General features: G+C 37.8%; 1 protein-coding gene across 6 annotated transcripts in view; it reads right to left on the bottom strand.

The window, feature by feature from the left end:
* Positions 1-17,341: 17,341 nt before the first annotated feature.
* MYO3B (myosin IIIB) overlaps positions 17,342-22,018 on the bottom strand; it is a 207,507-nt gene continuing 202,830 nt past the window's right edge. For 5 of the 6 annotated variants that reach the window (XM_037398436.1, XM_037398440.1, XM_037398438.1 and 2 more), the window contains 3 exons: positions 19,689-19,795; positions 19,268-19,314; positions 17,342-17,951 (listed from right to left, as the gene is read on the bottom strand). In XM_037398436.1, the coding sequence (XP_037254333.1) occupies positions 17,816-17,951; positions 19,268-19,314; positions 19,689-19,795 (290 nt within the window). In that variant the 3' untranslated portion in view covers positions 17,342-17,815. Of the gene's footprint in view, positions 17,952-19,267; positions 19,315-19,688; positions 19,796-22,018 lie in introns of those variants that run through there. The other variant, XR_005105902.1, reaches the window with a different exon arrangement.

Genomic DNA, 22,018 nt, shown 5'->3' with positions numbered 1-22,018 from the left:
CCTGCTTGTCCTCTCATTCTGGGAAACATTAGGTAAAAAAAGCCTGTGTATTTTTGGTGGAATACATCTATTTGGGGAAGAGTGGATGGGAACCTTTTGTTTTATGAGTATAGATACATACAGCCACTCTTTTCTTGCATTGTAATTATTCAGTATGGAGTGAAAAGGTAATTATACTGTTATTTGCCTCCTTTTAACTACAAACAGTGTATTATCTAAAAACTGGGACTCATGGCGATTAATTTTAGTTACTTAGTATATATTTGTTGACAAATTAAACAGCTGTCTGTGACTATACTGCTTTAAAACTGTATAACTGTGTTTAAAACAGCACAAAGTTTGGCCAGAAAGATCATTGTTCAGCCTACACATACATATTGGATGATGGTATGGCTGCCACATCGCTATCAATTTGACTGAATGGATTAATCCAACACTGCAAAAATACACCTGGTACAGAAAAGATTAAGTATTGTGTAATGGTAATATTTTTCAAGATTTCAAGAACCCCTTTTGAAGTAACCCTTCTTCAATGATTACTGAACAAGAGCGTAGAAAACATCCATAATCTTACTTACAAAATACAAGTGCTCCATAGAAAGACTTCAACAACTTCAGTTTAGCTGGGGGGGTGGGGAAGAGAGACAGGAGGAAAAATCCCAATAGTGGGATTGTGAGGGTCAAACCAGGGACACAAATATGGGACATGACTATGGCATTGGAGGTGTGTTGGGTAAGAGGTACTGTTTTCACACCAAGGGAAATAATCTGAAGATCTTCTCTACAGACCCTCTTGGTATAATGCTTTTAAGGCAGCTTGTTCCAGTGATACATAAATGCTAGCGGAAGGCAGACAATGCTTGTGCCTATCAACTACAACATAGGTAAGTGTCCCCCAGCATGGGGGGAGTGTTTGAGAGGGACCTAGAAAAGCCAAATTTTTAAATTAAGAGAGGATTTTTTAAAAAATGCCAGTTGTCTTGGCTGCCACCACAGGCCGAGGATCCCAAGGAAGACAGGGGAAAGCTTCACTTAGATTTTTGAAATTACTTATTTTTACTTAGCTGAACATAAAGACTTAAAAACATTGCCCTCATAGACTGACAGAAAAGTCTTTTTAGGAATGCAGTGCATGGTATGTTTCTGGGTCACTTCATACCTTGATCCTTTAAGATAGAATAATACATAAATAGGTAAATGCATAAATTATGTGAACTATTCACATATAAATTTGCTCCCCTCCAATTCTGAAAATAAAAATACCATCAATGACATTATTTCAAATGTATACAATACTTGCATTATGCTTTCCATCCTCACAAAGCTATACAAATGTGAAGTCATTCTCACCACATTCTTATGCTGTAGAGTCAGCCTCCTCACCCTTCTTTACAAAGGGAACAACCATGGCCATACATACAACCACTCCAGGCTTGGAAAGAGGAGCTCTTTGCTTCAGTCTCACACATAGATTACTAGACTGCTCCTCACCGAACACTTAAAGTTACTCCACCTCAGCTCAAACCTCAGGAGCACTGGCTGAGGCATGTACCTCCTGCCGGTTTTGGCCATGCCAACCCAAAGCAAACAATCCTAATCTGGAAATAAATCACATTTCACTTCACTCTTCCATCAGCCCCTATTGCTCTGGGGCAAACAGCTTGACCAGCTGTTTGAGAACCCAGACCAAGAAGAGGCGAAAGGATATACTTCTCCAGGACAAGGGTGTCAGCATGGCCATGACTCGTACTCCAGTCCAATGAACAGCATTGTTTTTCTCATGCTTCTCTAACCTCTGAGATGGAGGGCAAAAAGAAGTGACCTTCAAATGGCTACACTTTTTGGGTTCTCTCCCTCAGTAAATCTCCCATCCCTATTTTTCCTACTACATGCAGGAAACCCCATATTCTACTAGAACTGAGCTGAGAGAATCACAAATTACATACAGAAGAAAGAATGGTCCAAGGTGAAGGACACATAACGCAGTAAAATGGAAATGTATTCTTAGCCTAAATGACTTACTCCTTATACTGGGGAATGAAAGAGAGACTACAATGAAAGAGAGACCAAAAAAAGTCGCAGTGCTGGGACTCCAATGCTCAAATAATACAGCTCTACCTGATGAGCGACTTTCAAACCCAAGTAAGTGGATTCAGAAGAAATCTGTGATTGACAACAACTGACTGCTTTTTAGGAGGCCATGCTAAACCACAAAGAACAATTTCCCAAATTTTTCATCTTAAAATAAGAAGGTCTGGAGAAAAAACAAGTGCAAAGTCATGCAATTTCTTCAGTGTCATCAGAATAACTCCATACAATGTTGTCATCCTTATTCATGCACCAGAGTACAGGGTCAAAAACTAATATTCTTTTTCTGTCAAAATTCTTACAGAAGTCAGTGGAATAGATGCCCATAAAAACTGAACCAGGCTCATGATTTGCTAGGTTTTTTTTCACTTCCATTGCTACACATGCTAAATGTACTTGGCACATGGAGTGATTCAGAAAGAAGCTGCTCTATAGTGCCAATGATTCTCTTTAATGATATATAGTTATCAGTTGATTTATGAATTTCTCCTGCCTGTTCTCATTTACTTAGCTCTAAATTAAGGGTGAAATAATTTGCATTCTAGAAGTAAAACAGTGTTTATAAGAGAACAGAGTAATCAAAATCCCTCTTAAATCAAGTTTTAGAAAGGGAGGTTAGAGGTAGTTCCAGCAATGTGCACAGCCCTGTCCATCAAACTCTACAGCAAAGACTCAAGAGAAAGCATTACATTTCCAGTTTTAGCTCATTTTCTGTATTAGTATAGCATTCCCTTATCTCAGGAATTTAATATAGGAAGAGACAAAAGGAACTTTCTGTCTCAGCTTTCTGATACCCTGATGACCCCTCCTCCTGGGAGATCCTACAGACTGTTAATTTAGATACCATATGCCTCACTGGTCATCAATTCAGTTGCTGCGCTCTATTTTATAGCCCTCACAGGGATTTTGATCACACTATCTATAAAACTAATCACTTCCTCTGTTTACTATTGCCCTACCAGTCAGGCAAGCCCCAGCTGAGTGGTATTTTCTTATACATACTTTCAAATAGCAAAATCTAGTCAGCTTTATTTTTTCCTTTGGTATATGCTGCTCCACTATCATTTATACACTATTTGCAGTGCTCAAAGAAAAGCATAAAAAACTGGAAAGCAGCAGAGGAGGGATGTAGGAAAGAGGAAACAGAGCTGTACAGACTTTGAGCTACCACCACTGGTCAGATGTCTGGAACTGGGAGGGAGCAGCTTGGAGACCAGGACTTGTTACGTTACAGCAGAACTTTGCTGACATTCCCTCAGTCCTTTCACTGACCAGGATCTGAGCTCCTATTTGTGTGTCTTATAGGGTGGATATATTTGATCTCCTTTTCCTGTGCAAGTCAGCATTCTGGGAGGGGTCAGAAGCAAAAGGCTAACCCTCTAGGTGGAGAGGCTGAAAAGGGAACCTCCGAGCAGGCACCACAGGAGTGCCGAGACTGGCTGGAGAAGCTAAGAATGAGCGTGGACTCATACGTCAGTGCTGGGGTCACTGGTAGTGAGAATACCAAGATGAATGGAGCAGTTCACTCTGCTCTGAGTGATTGATTGAAGCTGTTTTCATCTCTGTGGGATGTTGTTTTTTGGCTAAAACAACATCTCACTCAGAAGTCTCCTACGCAGGCATATACAGCCTCTTCTGACACTCAGCATGTAGATACATTCAACCTAGGTAAGGGGTGGAAACTTTATGTCTCCACTTCCCTGTTCTCTCCTGCCACCAGTCAGTAATGCAATTATTTTTCACAGTTCACCTTTCTTTTTCTTTTTGTAAACTTGGCAAGTTTACCAATGACAGGGTATGTAAGGAAGGAGAACAGCACTCAGGTGTGTGGGGAGTATTCAGGACATTTTTCTGAGTAACAGGAGTGCAGCTGTGGAGCTGGGGGAAAATACAGGAATTGGATCAACAAGCAAAATCCTGGGACAGCCCTGAGTAAGAAGGTCAAACTGTGCAGTGAGTGCATTCAGAGGAGCTTTACTCAATGTGAGCACATTGTCTTTAAAGCATTTGTCTCCTCAACTCCTCTATAAAGAAGTAGTATGTTGTTATTCCATTCTTACCAAAGGAAACACAGAGAGACCACGTTGTCCTATGTCACATATTAACCCTACTGAAGAGCAGGGAGTTGGACTGAGCAGCCCTACTGAAGAGCAGAGGCACACACCTTGGGACCACATCATATATGTTCCACCCTTACAAAATCCAAACTCTTTTCTAAATCCCTCCCATCCCTGATTTCATGTCAGTCTGTTCTGGCACTTGTACACCTTCTCAGCAACTTTGAATTATGAGCAGATATTGATCTTCCTGTGGGACAGACAGTTGAGGAGTAAAGCCCAGACAACCTTGGGCAAGCAGAGAGGCAGCAATGAGACTGCCTGGAGGCAATTAGGAGACAAACATGCAGCCTGTGCAAGTACAGCAGTAAGCCAACATACCCACAACACATATATCTCTACTTTTCCTGGTGGGTGGTGATTAGAGCATATGATAAGTAAAAAACCCAGAGCTAATATTTTTGCTTTACAAAGACAATATACGCATTAGTTGGGCTGTACTGAACAGCCCAATGTGCCTCTGTAACTCAAGCACTGAACATACCAAGCAGAAATAACTAGATACTTGTTAACTTTTACAGCCCATCCTTTCCCTGCTTTAGCAAACGCTTCCCTACAGGATTCTGTCCGAGGCTCTGGTTTCACTTGCCAATCATCAAAACAACCACCCTCCCTGGTGACAACCTCCCCCTGCAGAAAGACCTGCCAGCTTTGCTACCGACACAATCCTGGGAATTCAGTAACACTACCATCTGTATTTCCTCGATCTCACACACGGCAGCAGTCAGAAGAGCAGATTTTTCTCCACCTCGGGTAGACCCTCTCTCTGTGTCAGTTTTCTCCTCAACTCAGTCAGTGTTCCACCAGCCTTTTCCAGTGAATCATTCTATCACTGTGTATGACCAACCGAGTGAATGCAGACCTATGGCACACAGTTATCTCCAGCGCCTACCACTGGTTGCAGAACAGCTGAGCTAAGGTAGAGGTTTAGATGTTAAAAAGTGAATAGCCTCGTGGCCCTCACTCTGTCTCCTGGCTATCAAGAATCTGATGCTCTGCAAACACATGAGGCACCAACATGCAACCATACTGCTGGATCAGCCAAGTTTTGGGACACTGTTTTTTTCTCTTACCAGCTCTTTGTTGATCCACGTTTGGCTGGTTCCCTCTAGCAGTCTTACAGGCATTATTTATGAGGTAACTGCACGTTCACATCATGGAAGCCTGAAGAGTTCAAAAGAGGAATAAAAATTGGGGTACTTTTCATTCTTGGCCATTCAGCACAAAGCAGAGGATGAAGAAAATTATTTCTACCTAATCCTTGTTCAGCACCCTTCTTGCATGTCCTAAGTTTCAGTCCAGGTTTTGTTGTTGTGATTTACAGCTATACATTAATATACAAAAAGCTAAATGAAGACTCATAGGATACTGAGAAAAAAACTTGTAATCCTGCCTCTCAGAGTGTATGTGAGCTATTGTTAAACACAATTCTCCAGCTACTGATTAATTATTTTGTCAGAAACAAAACCAGTGTGATTTTAATGAAAGTACCCAGATTTAGTCTGGCTGAGCAGACAAATTATGTATTTAATTGTAAATGGGCTGTAAACATCTGAGATCTTTACGTATGGAGAAAATAATAGTACCTATATTTAGATATTGGAGCGAAGCTTGAGTTTTTATAGGATTGAGCTGGAAAAATTGAAGTGGTATTTTTGATCTCTTGGTATTTTTCTGATATCCCTTGATCAGCTTAATTTGAAGGTGAAAACATAAATGTATGTTAGAGATATCCAGAGATACCCATCTCTCTGCAATTTGTCTCAAAAAGCAAATGATTTCTTGCAACATAATAAATCCCAGAAAACAAAGTGAAAAATAAGTGGAAAATAAGGGGAGTTTAGATTATATCATTCATACAGAAGAAAAAAACTTCCTTGGATGAAGGATTAAAACTACTTTTGTTACAATATGCTTACATATATGAAGGAGAAATCTCACCAAAACTGTTTACATCAAGCCATCTAATAGCATAGGTTTGTTTTGAGAAGTATTTGTTAATTAAATATACTATTTATCATCTACCTATGATTTTTATCACCTACCCAGCAGGCTATCTTTCTGGAGTTCCAACTACTAAATTTCTAGCATACTGAACAATTACTATTTTTGAAAATTAATAATCCCAGAAATTTTTTTTCCTACTCTTGTGCTGGTATTTTCAGTTAATTTATGACAGAAAGATTCTTTCCAAAGCTTGCAGTAGATTCACAAAAGATAATGTGTTTAACTCTTTAAAAACCTGTTTCCTTGCAGTACTGCAAGGAAAAAAAGATGTTTTACTTTGAATGATCAAAAGTGAAGATTTTTTTGATTTTTGAAAGGGGAAGCAGATCCCAAGATACCAATTTCAATATTATGCCAATTTCCTATTGTAGAAAAGCTAGGAATTTTATACCTGATAGATTTTATTTGTCTTTAGTTTTAGAATTCCAATTACTAGTCAATTTGTAATTTTGTATTCTAAAAAAAACTTACTAAGGAGTCATGGTAACTATACCACTTGCCTTCTCGAGAAGCTTCCAAAGTATCTCAAAGTAGTTTTCTACCATAGGTGTTACATGCATCTTAAGATACTCTGCAAGATGATTTAATGCTTTATTATTACAATAATCTTCAAAATTTACTAACAGTTTCCTCTTCCATGAAACCTAACGGTTGATGTCTTTCCCTCCCCCATCTCTCAAGTGGCTTCCTCTCTCTTCTTCTAAGTCTCCCCCATCACAGTTTTCTACTCCATTGTCCCCAAGTCCATTAAATTTTCCCTTCATCAAAGCTTATTAATACTTCTCTCTTCATGTTCATCCTTTAAAATTATTCTTCCAAATGTCACCCAGAAATTGGATACAACAGAGATCGGCACTGTAGGAAGGCACAGGGTAAAACAGGAAGGCTTTGCCCTCTCAGAAATAACAAATTATATTCTCTCTGTTTGGTTCTGTGCAGCAGTTGGAAGAAGCAGTGAAGCTGGCACCTTGTCACTGTACTGTGGCAGACACAATGAAGAATCCACCTCTAATTCTTTTTGACACAAAAGAAGACAGGAGAGAGAAAAGCCACGATCACCTTGATCTTCAGTTCCCCCTTCCTGTGAGAGCAGGATGACAGTGATGTTGCCTGCATGTTGTGGCTGAGCAGAAGAAAAGTTAGGGGGTATCTGAAATACTGAACATTCCCAGGAAAACATGCAATAGTCCCCAGAGTATCACCCATAGCTCAAAAATACCTTAAAAGAAAGAAAAGTAGCCTTTAACCCAGTCAAATCAATACCTGTCATAAACACTACGTTTCCTTTGAAAGTTTATATCACTGTACTTTCAGCTTGTCAGCAACATTTCCAAGTACTAAGTGTTATTATCAAAGCAAAGACATAACCTCAGAACGTGCAAATTAAAAAAAAAAATTAGAAAAATGTAAACTATAAATGAAACAGTGACTGGAATTTCTTTCTGAAAACACTGCGTTGAGTTACTAACAAGTTTCTAATACAGAAAACTCTTCCAAATGACTTATACTTAGTTGTTTAATGACAGGTATGCTCACCTTCCTGAATTTTACTGTTGCACAGGGAGTCCAGAGTGTCGTGTCTTTTGCACTTCTTGTTTTCATAATTTCCAGATATACTCTAAAGATCATCGGGAATTTCCAACTTAAGTGAAAAAATAGGCAGATCTAAGTTCAACAAAGGTAGCCTTCTCTAACAATCTCTAGCAAACATAACACAGCTGACAGCTGAATGTTACAAATGGGGCCTCAGAAACAGGGCTTAACAATTTTGTTTAAGATCACAAGTCCCCAACCAACACTTGAGCCACAGAAGAATGTCCATTAGCTGCTATAAAAGCAAAATTGGTAGGGCTTTGTGATTCAGTGGAGAGCCTGAAAGACACACACAAGCAGGCACACACCAACACGCTGGAGAGTAGTATAAATTCTTCAATTTGAATAATTTCCACTCTTTTTTCTTCCTTTCACTAATATGAAATCATGTTTCGTTTCAGTTAAAAACATTTTTCTGCTCTACATTTAATCATGTTCACATTTCTTTCCGGTTTAGCTCCCACTAGTCTCTTTACATAGCATCCAGTATGATTTTATATTGTGAAGAAAAAAATAATTCTGTAGCTAGAGTTGTTTTGTCCCACTCTTGTTTTCTTTAATCTTTTGTTCGATGCATGGAAAGATGCTAACCTTTCTGTGCTATCTTAACCACAGTGATCTGGGAGCAAAGCAAATGAGATTTAGTAGATATGTTTCTGTTGTCATTATTAAACTTCATATGCTTTGCTATGTAGGCAACGTGTTTTATTTCTCTTAACTTGAAAGAGGTTTCTGTCTTATTGTTGCAATTTATTAAGGGCAAACAATCTAGGACTTATAATAGGCCTGTAGGCAGAACAAAGCCCTTGTCAAATGGAAGGGTTGGCTGCTCAGCTGGGTAGCATGTAAATGTGCAAAAAGAACTGTTCTGTTCAAAGATACTAGACATGCTTTTTAAATAAAACATCTCATATAATTGAGAGTTGTCATTTAAGTGTTGTGTTGACAATGTTAAAAAAATTAATTTAACTGAAGAAATAGAGTTGCACAGTATTTTTTTGTAAACTCTCACAATAAACCAAATCCCACATATCACTGAGGTTTTTATTAGAGCCTGAACAATGTATGTTTCTAAAAGGGTAGTTTATTGTCATTTTATAACACCGTGTTATGCAAGTCAGGGTAAGTTCATTGCTTGCTGTATTCACCTGGGCAGACTGTGCAAACTTGATCTTATCCATGACAATTTTGGGGTTTGTTTTTCATATAACAGATCACTCTGCCTGTTACTTTGACACAGAATCATGTCTCAAAAAGTAAGACAGTTTCTCATTCTACAGCTCATTTAAAATTTCTCATTATGTGCCTCCTTTGCAAGAGCTGAAATTAAAATGACAGATAAAGATAACAACATAATAGGCATTTTTTTTTACACACTGGTCCACTTGGGCACAGGCAGTTCTTTTTTTCCTCTTCTGTTGAAATGGATAATCAGGACAGTATCATCAATTAGATTTTTCACTTTAACTTTTCATAATGTTTCCAGGCTTCACTATTTGGCAAAGACAATTGGGACAGATTTCTTTATTTTTTCCTCTGGCCTAAAACTCAAAACCCCCCACTTCCCAAACTGTTACCACCGAAGAGTTTATTAAATGGCTGAAAAAGACAGCTGGTCCCACCATCTGTTAAAAATTTTCAGGGGCCAAATGAAACAGGTTACACCTTTAGCCATGCCAAGTCTTCCAATACCCCCTCCCTCTCACAGCCTGTGGAGGGCTAATCTGAATTTCACGCTCTGATTTTGCTATTGCTAATGTCTGAGCTTCTTATGTGTGCTTCTTGTACTTGCTTATATTAGTTCTCCAGCAGTAACAAAAGCTCCCCTCTCCTTTCAACCTAGCTCATTTGCAATCAACGGAATCCTGGGTCTATAGTCTCCTTTACAATAAGATACTGTACCTTGAAGGAAACCCGCAGAGAACCTAATATCTGACTTTTTGGAGCAACAGAGAAAACCGGGGTACATTGCTGTTGTTTTGCAGCCACTCTTCTATAAATGCTAATGGAAGTAATTCAGATGTGCCAACAAAGACAGAATCTGCAACACACTGCAGGTGTGAGGGGGCTGAAACAAAAGGGATGCTAACCCTAATGGTATTTCTTGTCATTAACAATTCTTTGATGTTCATACTCCAGGCTCTCTTTTATCTTGTAGTTTTTCAGCCATCTTTGTTAACATGCAGTGCAACTAAATCTTTTTTTCCCTAACCTTTAAAGACATCTGCAAAATGTTTATGCTAAGTTAGTTTCCATAGCATCTTTCTGTAACACACATTGAAGTAAAATGAGATAGAGCTTGCAAGGTTATTATTAAAACATCAGTAAGTTCCTATCATTAAGTGAAGGGAGCAGATCAATAAAAAGAAGCTCTTAATGTTACTTTAATAAGGATGAGTTTCTTGTAACAGGACTGGGGATTAACTTCAGTGTAACAGAAGCGGTGTTTATAATGTAGTGGCTCTGTCAATAAAAAACAGTTTGTTTCACTCGTACTCATTAGAAAAAGAATTACAAATATCAGTAAGTTCCTATATTAAAGAGCCTTTCACAATATAGTATATTTAAGGACATTCTAATTTTCCAGAAGGGATTTCTCTACCACTAAGTGGGCAATGGCATCCAGTCAAGGCGCTGTAGGTGGAGTTTCTCCATATCCATCTGTCTTTCCATGCCTTACAGATGGAAAAACGCTGTGTCTTTTAAAATGTTCAACTCAGTAGGATGACAGTAAAATGAAATGAACAATCAAAGCACATAAGATGCCAATCTGAACTACTGCACAGCACTACCAGCAGACCCAGTGTTTTGCTCTCATCCCATCGGTCATGTCCTGTTAGATCACATCCCATTTTATCACAGTCTGCTGCATTATTGTTGCAGCATGCTGGAATGTTAAATGAGCAACATAATCAATCAATACCAATTTCCAATTGGAATTCAGTTGTAAATCTCCACAGACTTAAAAATGCTGGAGACTGTAATACAAGTTATCAAAAGGTACAGTTTTATGAAGCCTCTCATTTTGTTTTTCTTTCAGAACTTCATTTCTAACAGATAAACTCAATCAAATGAATGAAGTCTGTGCCTGCATCAAGTACAGCACTTATCTTTGCATTTGGATGTAAACTTCCATCACGCTAATCTTACGGAACAAGAACATAAAGAACAGTGGTAACATTCATACTTTTTCTTCTTTTACAGCTTACTTTCATCTTGAGGCATAAAGGCAAACTAGGAACAGTGTAGTTAATATGTTGTCTTGTCCCAAGTTTCAGCTGTATGGATTAATGGACTGAGCTGCTTCTCCTGTTTCATCTACAGCATTCAGCAGTCTTAGAAATGTTTATGGGAATTTGAGATCTTAGATTATTGGCAATTTTATCAAATCAATATATATTTTAAATTATTTTTCTTGCAATAGCACTGAGGAGTGCTCATTCCTGGGGCAACATAAATTATGAGCTAAAAGTTTCTGTTTCAAAGATTTTGCAATCTCGGTAAGAGCTGTTCTCTCATAGAAGCCTTTACATGATCTCTCCAGTTGCGTTAGCTGTGTTAATTTGTTGCTTATAAGAGGGAGCAACTGCAAGAACAAAAACCAGTGAATAAACTATGTCACACCATTCTGTGGAAGTATCTCTTCTGTATTCTTCTCCCTTTGCTAAGGGCCCCAGTGTAGCACCTCCATACCATCATTTCCCAGCTATACAGCAATGCCATACTCCACCACCCGGCTTTCTGAGGCTCACTCCCACCAGAACCAGATCCTGCTATCCCTGTCCTGGCCTCGGCACAGCGCCCCAGTTCCGCTATTTCAGTTTTAGATAGGTGTTCATTAGGGACTTGCCATGATCAGTAGTACAACAATTTTTGGAAACAGCCCTGACAGGCCTCCCTCCCTCTCTCCCGGCACTGTAATCCAGCCCCGTGGATGCCATCCAGTCTTTGTTGTGGTGATACTACTTTCACTGAGAGATCAACATGAGACATTCAAGCCTACTTTTCACTGGTAATGTGTCAGAAATTGGGACTTTGGTCTTTTGCAGAAAAACACAAACATGCTGACCTACCTACTTGCCATCTCCATTTGCCAACTATTTTATAAAATCCTATTTAAATTACTGAAAAAATAATCTCTCTCTGCAACTCAATAAAAAAAAATGGGCCTGCCAAACAAAACCGAAGAATTTAATATATTACTGGCCTGATCAATAATATGTAATCTGGTTTCTAGAAACATTACTCCAAGATGTGTTCTTCACTTATCTGTTCCTATGTCCTTTAACATCACAGCATGAATACTACAATAAACACTTCCCTGATAGCACAATGTATATATTTACTGTTCTGACTGATACCGGATTTATACATGTAATAAAATAATTTCCAATATTTCTTGACAAATCCATTAAGACGAGTTAGGGCATCAGCCTGTGTTTAAAGACACAGTGCACTATTATCATGAATTGTTGGCCTCCTCCCTTACCAGTTCCAATGCTCAGCATGGAGACACAAAGCCTCTGACTGAGTTCTGTAACCTTTAGCTCTGGCCCAGGGGACTGCTCCCCAGCCTTTGGTTTTCATCCTGTGCTACTTTTGTCAGTCTGGGAGTCCTGCTTTGTTGCCAAGTAGAAACATTTTCTGTTAACTAAGCATTCTGCTACAACTCCTCCCAGGGTGAACAGTCTTAAAGAAAAGGCACATCAACAAAATGTATTTCTAGTGTTAACAATAAACCTGACATTATTTCTTGTATTTTGTTGTCAGAGTTAAAAACAGGATGGGTCAGTTTATTATATGTCATGTCTTGTGCATATATAATTACTAAAACTACTTACCAGTTTCTTGCAGCATGATACTTCTGTGCCATATGGCTTTGTTTCAATTCTATGTACTATATGTATCTGGTTAACCAGGAGATATTTAAAATGCCAGAGCTTGCTGGTCTCTCAAAATTCTCCTTCCATTTTGAGCAAAAATAAAGAGAAGGATTGAGAAATAACATTATTGTAGACTTCAGTTATTTATCTCATTGCTAACTATTTTACAATAAAAAAGCAATACCCCTATACAATTACAATTCTTACAAAAGGAGGGGAAAATGATTCAATTATAACATTACCTTTTTTAAAAAAAGGTGAAATTTTTAAATTGGGACTGAAATCCCATTTTACATCAATTTAAATTTTGTGTCAAATAGCTAGAAGTACCACCCAGACATCTTGACCTCCAGTCATTTGCTTCCACCACAGAGCTATCTCCTTACTCTGTGTCCATAAAATCATGCAACTTTTTACTAAATCATGTATTTCCAAATTTTCACTAAAGAAAAAACTTGTAAAGAAACTCTACTTACAGTGATGGACCTGAGTTCTAAAACGTGAGATTTAATCATCTGTCCTCATATGCATGAAAGCAAGCAAAGACCAATGGATACTGAAAAGACACCACTGTGTATTATAACTGCAGGCTTTTGGCATACATGTCTTGCACTATTGAGACAACCACGTAACAAAGTATATGAAACTTACCCGGTTTTCCTACTGTTTAGGGAACTAAATATCAGATAAGAATACACCTAAAGACACTACATATTTATGATTTCATATTTAATTTTTAATGCCTTCTCTATTTAAAACCATACCTGTTTTTCATGATGATAGAAGATATAAATAATAATAAAAAATAAATAAAAAATGTTCCTGCACAATAATGAATGTTGGTTATGACAATGAAGATTAGAGATTATCCAGTCAAGACTGTCTTTAAATAAAGTATAGCAAAAATCAAAGAGATCTGAATATAGAAAATGGCAACACTAGGAGATTCATAACAAATCTTTATAGTGTGCAAGCATTTATATTGAATGAGAAGTGCACTAAGGGTATGTAAAGAGTAGTATAAAGTAAATTGGTAACTCCATTTTACCCTCTGACAACACAAGTCAGAGAGGTCTCCAACTCAGTTAGAGGACCACATTTAAATACATTCCTTTTGTTTAAAACTGAAACAATATATCCACTTTGTGTTTATGTGCATGTGTGTGCTGTGTGTAAGCGTTTAGTACCACAGTGTGCCAGAAGTCAGGAACTTAGCTGAATTAAAACACGAGACAATTGCTTGAAAGTATAATCATTTGCACTTCTATAAAACACAGGAAAAAAAACCATTTAAGTATATAATCATATAAGCATTATGCTTATATTAGCAACTATGCTAAATGACAACAGATAATCAGTAATTGCCTACTAATAGGAAGAAATTTTCCTACCAGGAAGATGACTTTGTAATTGCCCAGTGTGGGTTATTTTCTGTACCTACCACTGAAAAAATTGGTTGTGATTGTTACCACCAAAAGGAAAATCAGTTTTTGGTCTGACTGGACTTGGCAAGGTCTTTAGCTTCACATTATTTATAGCCATATTTTATAAGCTTCTAAGTAACAACAACTCCTTGGATGGCCTGATAGGGGCCACTTAAAAGACCTTCAGTGCACAAAAGCCCTTTCCACCACTCTTACAGTGTATGGGTGAGGGAGGTCACAGTGGGGGCAAATTTAAGATGGCTGCAATTTACTCCTATTCTAAGGTCCTTTTATGTTACTAAAGTGATGTAAATGTTTAAGTGAGAAGCACGTTTAAAATTACCAAATGAAAGGGGCTAATCTCCAAAAGCTCCCTGCCTGATTTTTGTTGGCACAGAGAGAAGTTTTTAAGCCGCCATAACTGAAAGGCAGAAATTGTCCTCAGCAAGAGCTGGTTTCTAGTGCCATTAGGGTCTACACAAGAAATCTACTAAAATCCCTTGTTGAGCTTCACCCTTTTCTCTCCCATCTGCTGAAAACGGTTTAATATATTACACACTGTCTAAGAAATTTCTTCTTCCTGACAGGATTTAAACTCTACTTTCCTACAATATTAAGAACAGGATGGGTTATGAACTATTAAGCAAAATACATTAATATTTCAGGGTAATAAACGTGAAAGGAAATAAATCAGAACAATGCTTTAATGGTATCGAAACCAAATGAGAAAAGCTAAGCAATTCACGTTGGTATGCTCCCACTGACCACGATCATCACACTGACATGTCTCCTGTACTCCTTTTCACACACAAATCAATCAACCCAAACACAATTCTATCGATGTGGGAACAGAAGCTCAACTCTTCTGCCAGTTTTAATGCAACTGCATGGCTCTACAGCAAGCTGAGGATACGACCTTTAATAATGTAAAGGCAAATACGTGCTCCGAAATGAGGATGAGAGAAGGCCACCTCACAGGGGTTATCTGGTGAGGATAAAGTGAACTGCTCAAAAACAAATGAGAAAAGAGGGATAAGTTAGGAAATAATAAAATGCACAGACTACCTTGCTGCACAGTTTTTAGACAAGAAGTACCTAGAATGAAAGCACAGTACTCAACAGCAGCTTTTAGATAGCAACTTCAGTATGAAAATATTAGTGACATTAAACTAATTTGAAAAATTATAGCAGATGCTGTAGTGGCGTCACATATAGCAAGGAAAATAATGTATTTTACCCTTTCCATGCAATTAAAGACTGCTGAAAATCTCTTTGAAGTCCATTTCTGATGGCTGAGATTGATACAAGCTTAACAATTGGGAAGAAACCTAAGGAATGTACTTAGGGAGTGTTTGCATTTTGCTTGTGCTTTACTATTTAATGTTCTGAAGCTGCACTTGTTAACCCTGGCCCCCATTCAGCAAAGCACTTAATCACGTGCTGAAATTTCATTGATTTCAGTGGGACTTAGGCTTTGGCTTAAGTGCTTCACTGAATTATATATTACTTTTCACTTTCCCTTACTCCTTTATGAAATTAATAGAACTACTCAGAGTAATGTATTACTCAGCATAAGGTAAACCGTCACTTTTTAGAGAGGTGACATACCTAACTGGAAACCTCACTACCATTTAACTAAAACAATTGATAAACTCTAACTATGCATAATGATGATGTGATATGCAGTAATAATAAAACTTTATTTTCCCAAATATTTTTCAAAAAGGAAGGATGGAACCACAAAGCATCAATATTGCTAGAACTCTGTGTGATCTATGCCAATATAAGAACGGAGCAAGTAATTTGACTTTTTAAAAAAATAATGTGAATTTCTTTCCAGATATGTTACAAATGAATGGAGAACTTATCCACTGGTAGGAAAAGAAAATTTGTGTGTTATTTTTGATGAGGTATCATAACAAATACTCATTCTTGTCACATTTTAACAAAATGTAAACAAACCGATCTGTACACATGCATTCATATTAGTTGCCATTTGTATTTGCACTGCATTTTTGAATATCATTAATTCATCTGCAGTTACTCACCAATTCTCTGTTGTTTAAGGAGTCCCTAAATTTTAAGGGCTCTAAAGTGCCTTTAAAGTACATCTACCCAGATGTACAGCAGAGGAAAATGAGGAGTGAACTGAAGGACTTCAGTCTCTGGCAGGATTTTAACTTTCAGTTTCAACCTTCTGTCACATTTTGGGTGAAGCATTAGTGAAGGATTGCTCTTCCTAGAACAGCTAAATCTTTCTCTCATCCTCATCCACCCTGCCTGACTTAATTTCTGTGTTTATTAGGAGAGACAAAGCTTTTGCTGAACTGTTTCATTATCTTTTCTCCTTTCAAACCCTATTCTGGCTTAGGAATGCCTGGGCTGCACTTAGGTCTCATTTCCCACGCCATCTTTCCTTGTCCTGTGGTCAGAAAGATGGTGGCAATGAACCCCGATAGCAAGAAATTCTGTAGCTTAAAGGAACATGTGTGAACTGCATCTCCACAAGGAAAAAGGTTCGTTAGCACAGATCAGGATAAACCCATTGGAGGAAGAGAAAACCAAGGATCATAATAAGGTCTATATAATACATGGTCAGATTTAATCAGCATGGTTTCTCAAAACAACAACAACAAAAAAATCATTTTGAGCAAATTTGTAGTAAGGCGGTACATGTGAACATTTTATTTCAAAAAGTTTTTGACAAGAGTTTGTATGGAAAAAGCAGCAAAGAATTGTCACAGATCAAACTGTGGCCCAGAAACAGAAAGTAAAGATTAAGAAACAGTTACCAGCAAAGAATCTTAGTGTTCCATAGAAAGTTATATATTGTTTCATTAAAGATTTGGAAAGAACATGGAAAGCAAGTAGAAAAATACGCAGGTGACATTTTTTCCCAGCTACGTACAAGAGGGCTGTGGAAGTATAGCAATCACTGGAGCCCAGAGATACAGGTTAAGAAAGAAATTAAATGCTTGCGTGGATAACAAGAATCAACCAGTCATAACGATAGTTTCAGTCACGAGGACTATATGAAGCAGCGTGTGCGATGTTAGCTTTAAAACTGTTTTCTTTCTTCTATTTGAAACATCGCTTTAAGTTAAACTTATGGTAAATGAACACGTTATAAGAAAAATATTTACAAGGAATATTGAGACAGAATTACTATTTTAGCTGGTTTTACTTGGTGCACTTTTGTAGCGTTAAAAGCCATACACAGCACAGAAAGTTATAAAGGATAATGTTTAATACCAGTCTAATGAAATACAAAACATTTTCACTATGATTTTTAGTACAGAATTCTTTTAATTCAGTTCAGTTCCTTGATCTTATTTTTCACACAGCTCTACCAGCAGTTGTGCCAGCACAACAGAAGGGATGGCAAAGGGTGGGAACAGCAGCCAGGGGGGAGCAGGGAAGAAGGGGTCGGAACTGTATAAACTAACCTTGCTGCTAAAGAAATATGTCTGTTATCAACACCAACACATACAGGTAGTGCTGCTCCCCTTTACTGGAATTGCTTACAGAAATACAGCTAAATGGGACAGTTTACAGCTGTGAAACAAGCTCTAAATCAGTGAAAGTTACTAGCTGAAACTGTATTTTTTTAACATATTATATAAATACACATACAAAGTTAATTGGAAGAGATTACCAGCATGAAAATACTCTTACCGGTATTAGTCAATACAGTAAGTGAGGTTCAGCTTTGAGCAAAAGACACACTTCCTGAAGAAGGAGGAGATGGGGAACTGAGAAAGCTGTCATCTTCAGGGACAGATTCAACAGCTGACAATGATTTGTAATACTCATCCTCTCCATCCAGTACTTTGATTTGGCTGGAAAGAAAACAATCATCATTTATTAAGTTAAAAAACCAATTATGTTGATACCTTCAGAAACAGAAACTTCTCTGTGGATGTGAAAATGAAGAGTGCTAATACAAGAAAGGAAAAAAAAAAAAGGATGTGATTTGATGAGAAAGATACATACTTTTGCTTTGCTATTACTTTTTTATGATTATATTTAGAATTGTCTGAGGATCAGCGAAATGCAATATAGCCTTTCAGTTTGGGTGTACAGAATGATAGACCATCTATTTGCACCAAATGGACATTTCATTTGCACAATATGGCTTTCTTGTCTGTATATGTTCCACAAGTAGGTTATGATTTTGATAACATATTTCAGTTGATGATTTGCTGTGAATATGAGCCAAAGACCACATAGCCAGTTTTGGGGGAAAGCCCTATTGACATCAAGGGGCTTTCATATTCCTGTGATGTATTGATGAGTACTGCAGTCCTATGTTAGTGTTTTCATTCCCTGAACAGGAACACAGACATTTTAAACTAGGGGAGGGAGATAAAATAAACAAAATCTTGTGCAGTCATGCAAGATTTTGGGCTTTAATCTTCACTCAAAAACCTCCTGTTTGTACAGTTACATTCAGAAGATGAACTAAACCCAGAGGAAATAATAAAGTTCTTGTAGATTTTGGAGTAGATGCATTTGCAAGACTGAGCATCCATCAGTTTTCTCTGGTCCACGTGATCAGTCAATGAAATATTTTGGCAATTGTATACTAGCCAGCCTGGCTTTTGTAAATTGTTTTCAGTGATTTCTGCCTATCACCAAGTGATAACTGCTCATGTGGCAATGAGAACTGACTCAGTTCAACAGAGAAGGAGCAACTCCCCTTTTGGCTGAGTGGCCTCTCTGTCAGTTCTTAAAATGTGTTCCCCCAGGAGGGCTGAAGCCCATTGCCAGTGTGCTGCTGCAAAGCTGGCAGGGCTTCCTTCCGTGTTCTAGGTCAGAGAACTTAAAATTCAACATCTTTCATTTGGCACCTTTCACTAGTGCTAAATACACTTAAAAACATGAGGAAAGCCTTTTTTTTTTTTTTTTTTTTTGTACTAGTAGTACTCAGAGACAGCTGTGGAGCATATTTTATAAGAATCAGTTCTAGTGTCTACAGACAACAGTACATGCAAGTTTTACATTTGTTTCTGCAGAAAATGTCCAATGTCAATGCACAGAAATATGTTAATTGTTTATTTTTAGAAAGCTCTCTAGAAAGTTTTGCATATTCTGTAATATCACAAAGGGCTTCTTCTGTTTACAGTTGCTTAGAACTAAGAAGATAGATATTTACCCAAGTTTTCTTGGCTTCCTCTTGCTCCCTTGATATTCTAGAGTTCCCTGTGGAGAGGGCCAAGAACACACAGTCAAAGCAAAGCAGCAAGTCGTTAATTTTTAATTCAAAGTGATTTTGTGTTGAATGCAAGCAGATGCTGATAATATCAGAAGTCACAGCATAATTTTTTTGATCAAAGGGCTCAAGTGAGCCTGATGAAGCATGCATCTTGCTCGTCTTTGATAAACCACATCAATTATTCACCGTGAAGGCAGACATCCTGACATGAAAGCAACAGATAAAGAGCATAAGCACATGTTCAAGACGAGAGCAGAAGAACGTGGGGGTGGGGCTGGAGGGGCTGAAACAGGTATTAATAACAGAATTATTAACTGGAAACAAAGCCAGTAAAACAGCTTTATTGCCACTTTGAACTCACATTTAACTGGTTATAGTACATGTTGTCCTCAGGGCTATTCAGCATTTTGGGCTGCTGACATCGTCGACGAGGTGTTCTCAGCTTCTGTTCAAGACAGTTTTCTGAACCTACAGTAAGATAACACAATTTAGTTTTAAGCTGTGCCAGGTGCTGTGAACGTCTCAGTGTATTTTAGTCTGTAAACAGTCTTTTCTTCTGTCCTATTTGGTCCTAGATTTATTAGCAAGTCTGTCCTATCCAAAGTAAGCACACAGAAACTTGGGGATCTTTGTTTTCTCTTTTGAAACTTAGTTCAAACACAAGTTTTTAAGCATAACTTCATTTTTACTTCTATAACATTTTTTATTTTTCCATATATCTATATTACATAGCTCTTTATTCCTTTCACACTTTATCTTAGTATCTTCTGTTATCTAAGCAGGAAATGAGGTATATTGTGACTAGCTAGGAATATATCATCCAGCAGCAGCAAAACCATTTTTCTACAGTAGACAGTAATAAAGCCTTTCGACTGATGAGACTTAGTCTATTATCATCGTTTTTATTATATAAAAAGACTACCTTCTTGACATGGCACTCTGTTTCATCTGAGTAACTGGACCAGTTTGTAATTATGCTTTCTTAATATAATTTGTAACATGCTGTAAAGTAACAGTTGCTTAAAGTCATCTGGAAAACAGAGTTTAAAGATGAAGGAAATATTTCAGAAGGGGTGGATTATGAAAAGAACTAGCAGCCTTTTTATTCCTTTTTTTTTTCTTTTTTTTCTTTTCTTTTGGTATTAAGGAAAAAAGACATTATAGTGTGCTGTACTCTGTACCAGGCATCTTCTGTGGCACATCCTCAGGACAACTATTTTCAGGATATATCAGAATCACTGGGTTACTAGAAGACACTGTGGGTGGTAAGGAAAGGTCATTTACCTTTCAAATAAATCTACCAAGGCATTTGACTTTTCTGACATCCCCGTTAAAATTTAGTTCAGTGAAAGTACGAATAAAAAGCTTTTATTGACACTGTAGAAAAAAATATACATCTTACCATGTTTGCATTCCATACTGCATGGGAAACTTGCTCTGATACAAAAGACCAGCACAAAGATCACGTCCTTTAAACACTTCAAAACTGAAGTCAATATGGCTTGTGCTGACGCAGGGCTCTATTCTCACCAACCCATTTGTAAGATCTGGCCTTAAGGAGCAGGTAATACTACAGAAGAGGTTTATTATACACCCAGGTTTGCAGTTTGCAAATGTTGTACTTTTCTGCAATTACTGAGTGAGGTAGAGGACAGTGGTTGAACTTCAGCCTTTTCAGCTAAATGACTGGCTGTCATCTGGGAGATTTTCCCTCTTCTGCTGTCTCTCTCCCTCTCAACAGTAAAATTTGAACAGCATTAGTTTCCTCTCACTGTGGGGCTGCAGTATCTGTGTGGGAGGGGAGCACTTGTTTCATGCCAACCGTCATGTTCCCTCACACCACCTGGGAGGATGGTGGCTTAAATGGCCACCAGGGAACTGACTGCAGGGCTGGGTCTAAAATAATTTAAAAAATATAGAGAAAGGTTACCTTTTTCTCCAGTAATACCAAATAACTTCCAAATAACATACTCACGCTGCTTGCTAATTCAATACCCAAAGCTTCAAGACTTCATACTTCCGAGTTCAGTAAACCTTTGTATTTTTGCTTAAGAGGTTGTGATGGCGAAGCCTGAATCTTTGCTACTTACCTGTACTGTACATAACCAGACAAGGCTGAAGCTGTTCCAGAGAACACTGCTGGGGAAATTGGGTGCCCAAGTAGTATCTGTGTCTTTGGAAAGTTTTTTAGCTAATATTTAGATAGGACATAGATGCAATTTTGTTTTCTCTGAAGTCTCTGGAAGTTTTGCGGAAGACCTACCATATAACTACAGTCTACTCTCTGTTTGCTCTGAAAGTCACTCAAATTGATCTCTGAGCTTTCTGTCTCAGGACAGGTTTTGCAAGCAATGTCTTCAGCTGCAAGGCCACATGAATTCCTCTTTACAGCAACGTAGTTCTCTAATACCTCTCCATAAATAACTTTTTTTTATTCTAGCAAGAGGGTGGTATGAAAAAAGACTCATGTCCTCACAGTTTTGCATAATTTCACACACCTCTCTGCAGCTTGCCAGGAGTAAAAACACAGCACACAAGTATTTAGAAAATTTCAAACAGTATGATAATCTGATGGGGTATTCTTTTCTTCTTCCCCCCAAATGCTATTGTGGCCTTCATGTTATTTTTTTCAAAACACCTATATCTATAGCCTTTGTTTTAAAAATGTCTTTTATTCATTAAGGATTCTGA

Source organism: Falco rusticolus, chromosome 8 (genome assembly GCF_015220075.1).
Source record: "Falco rusticolus isolate bFalRus1 chromosome 8, bFalRus1.pri, whole genome shotgun sequence".
NCBI lineage: Eukaryota > Metazoa > Chordata > Aves > Falconiformes > Falconidae > Falco > Falco rusticolus.
Note: the sequence above shows the minus strand (reverse complement) of the source record. Positions and strands in the feature narration are given on the sequence as shown.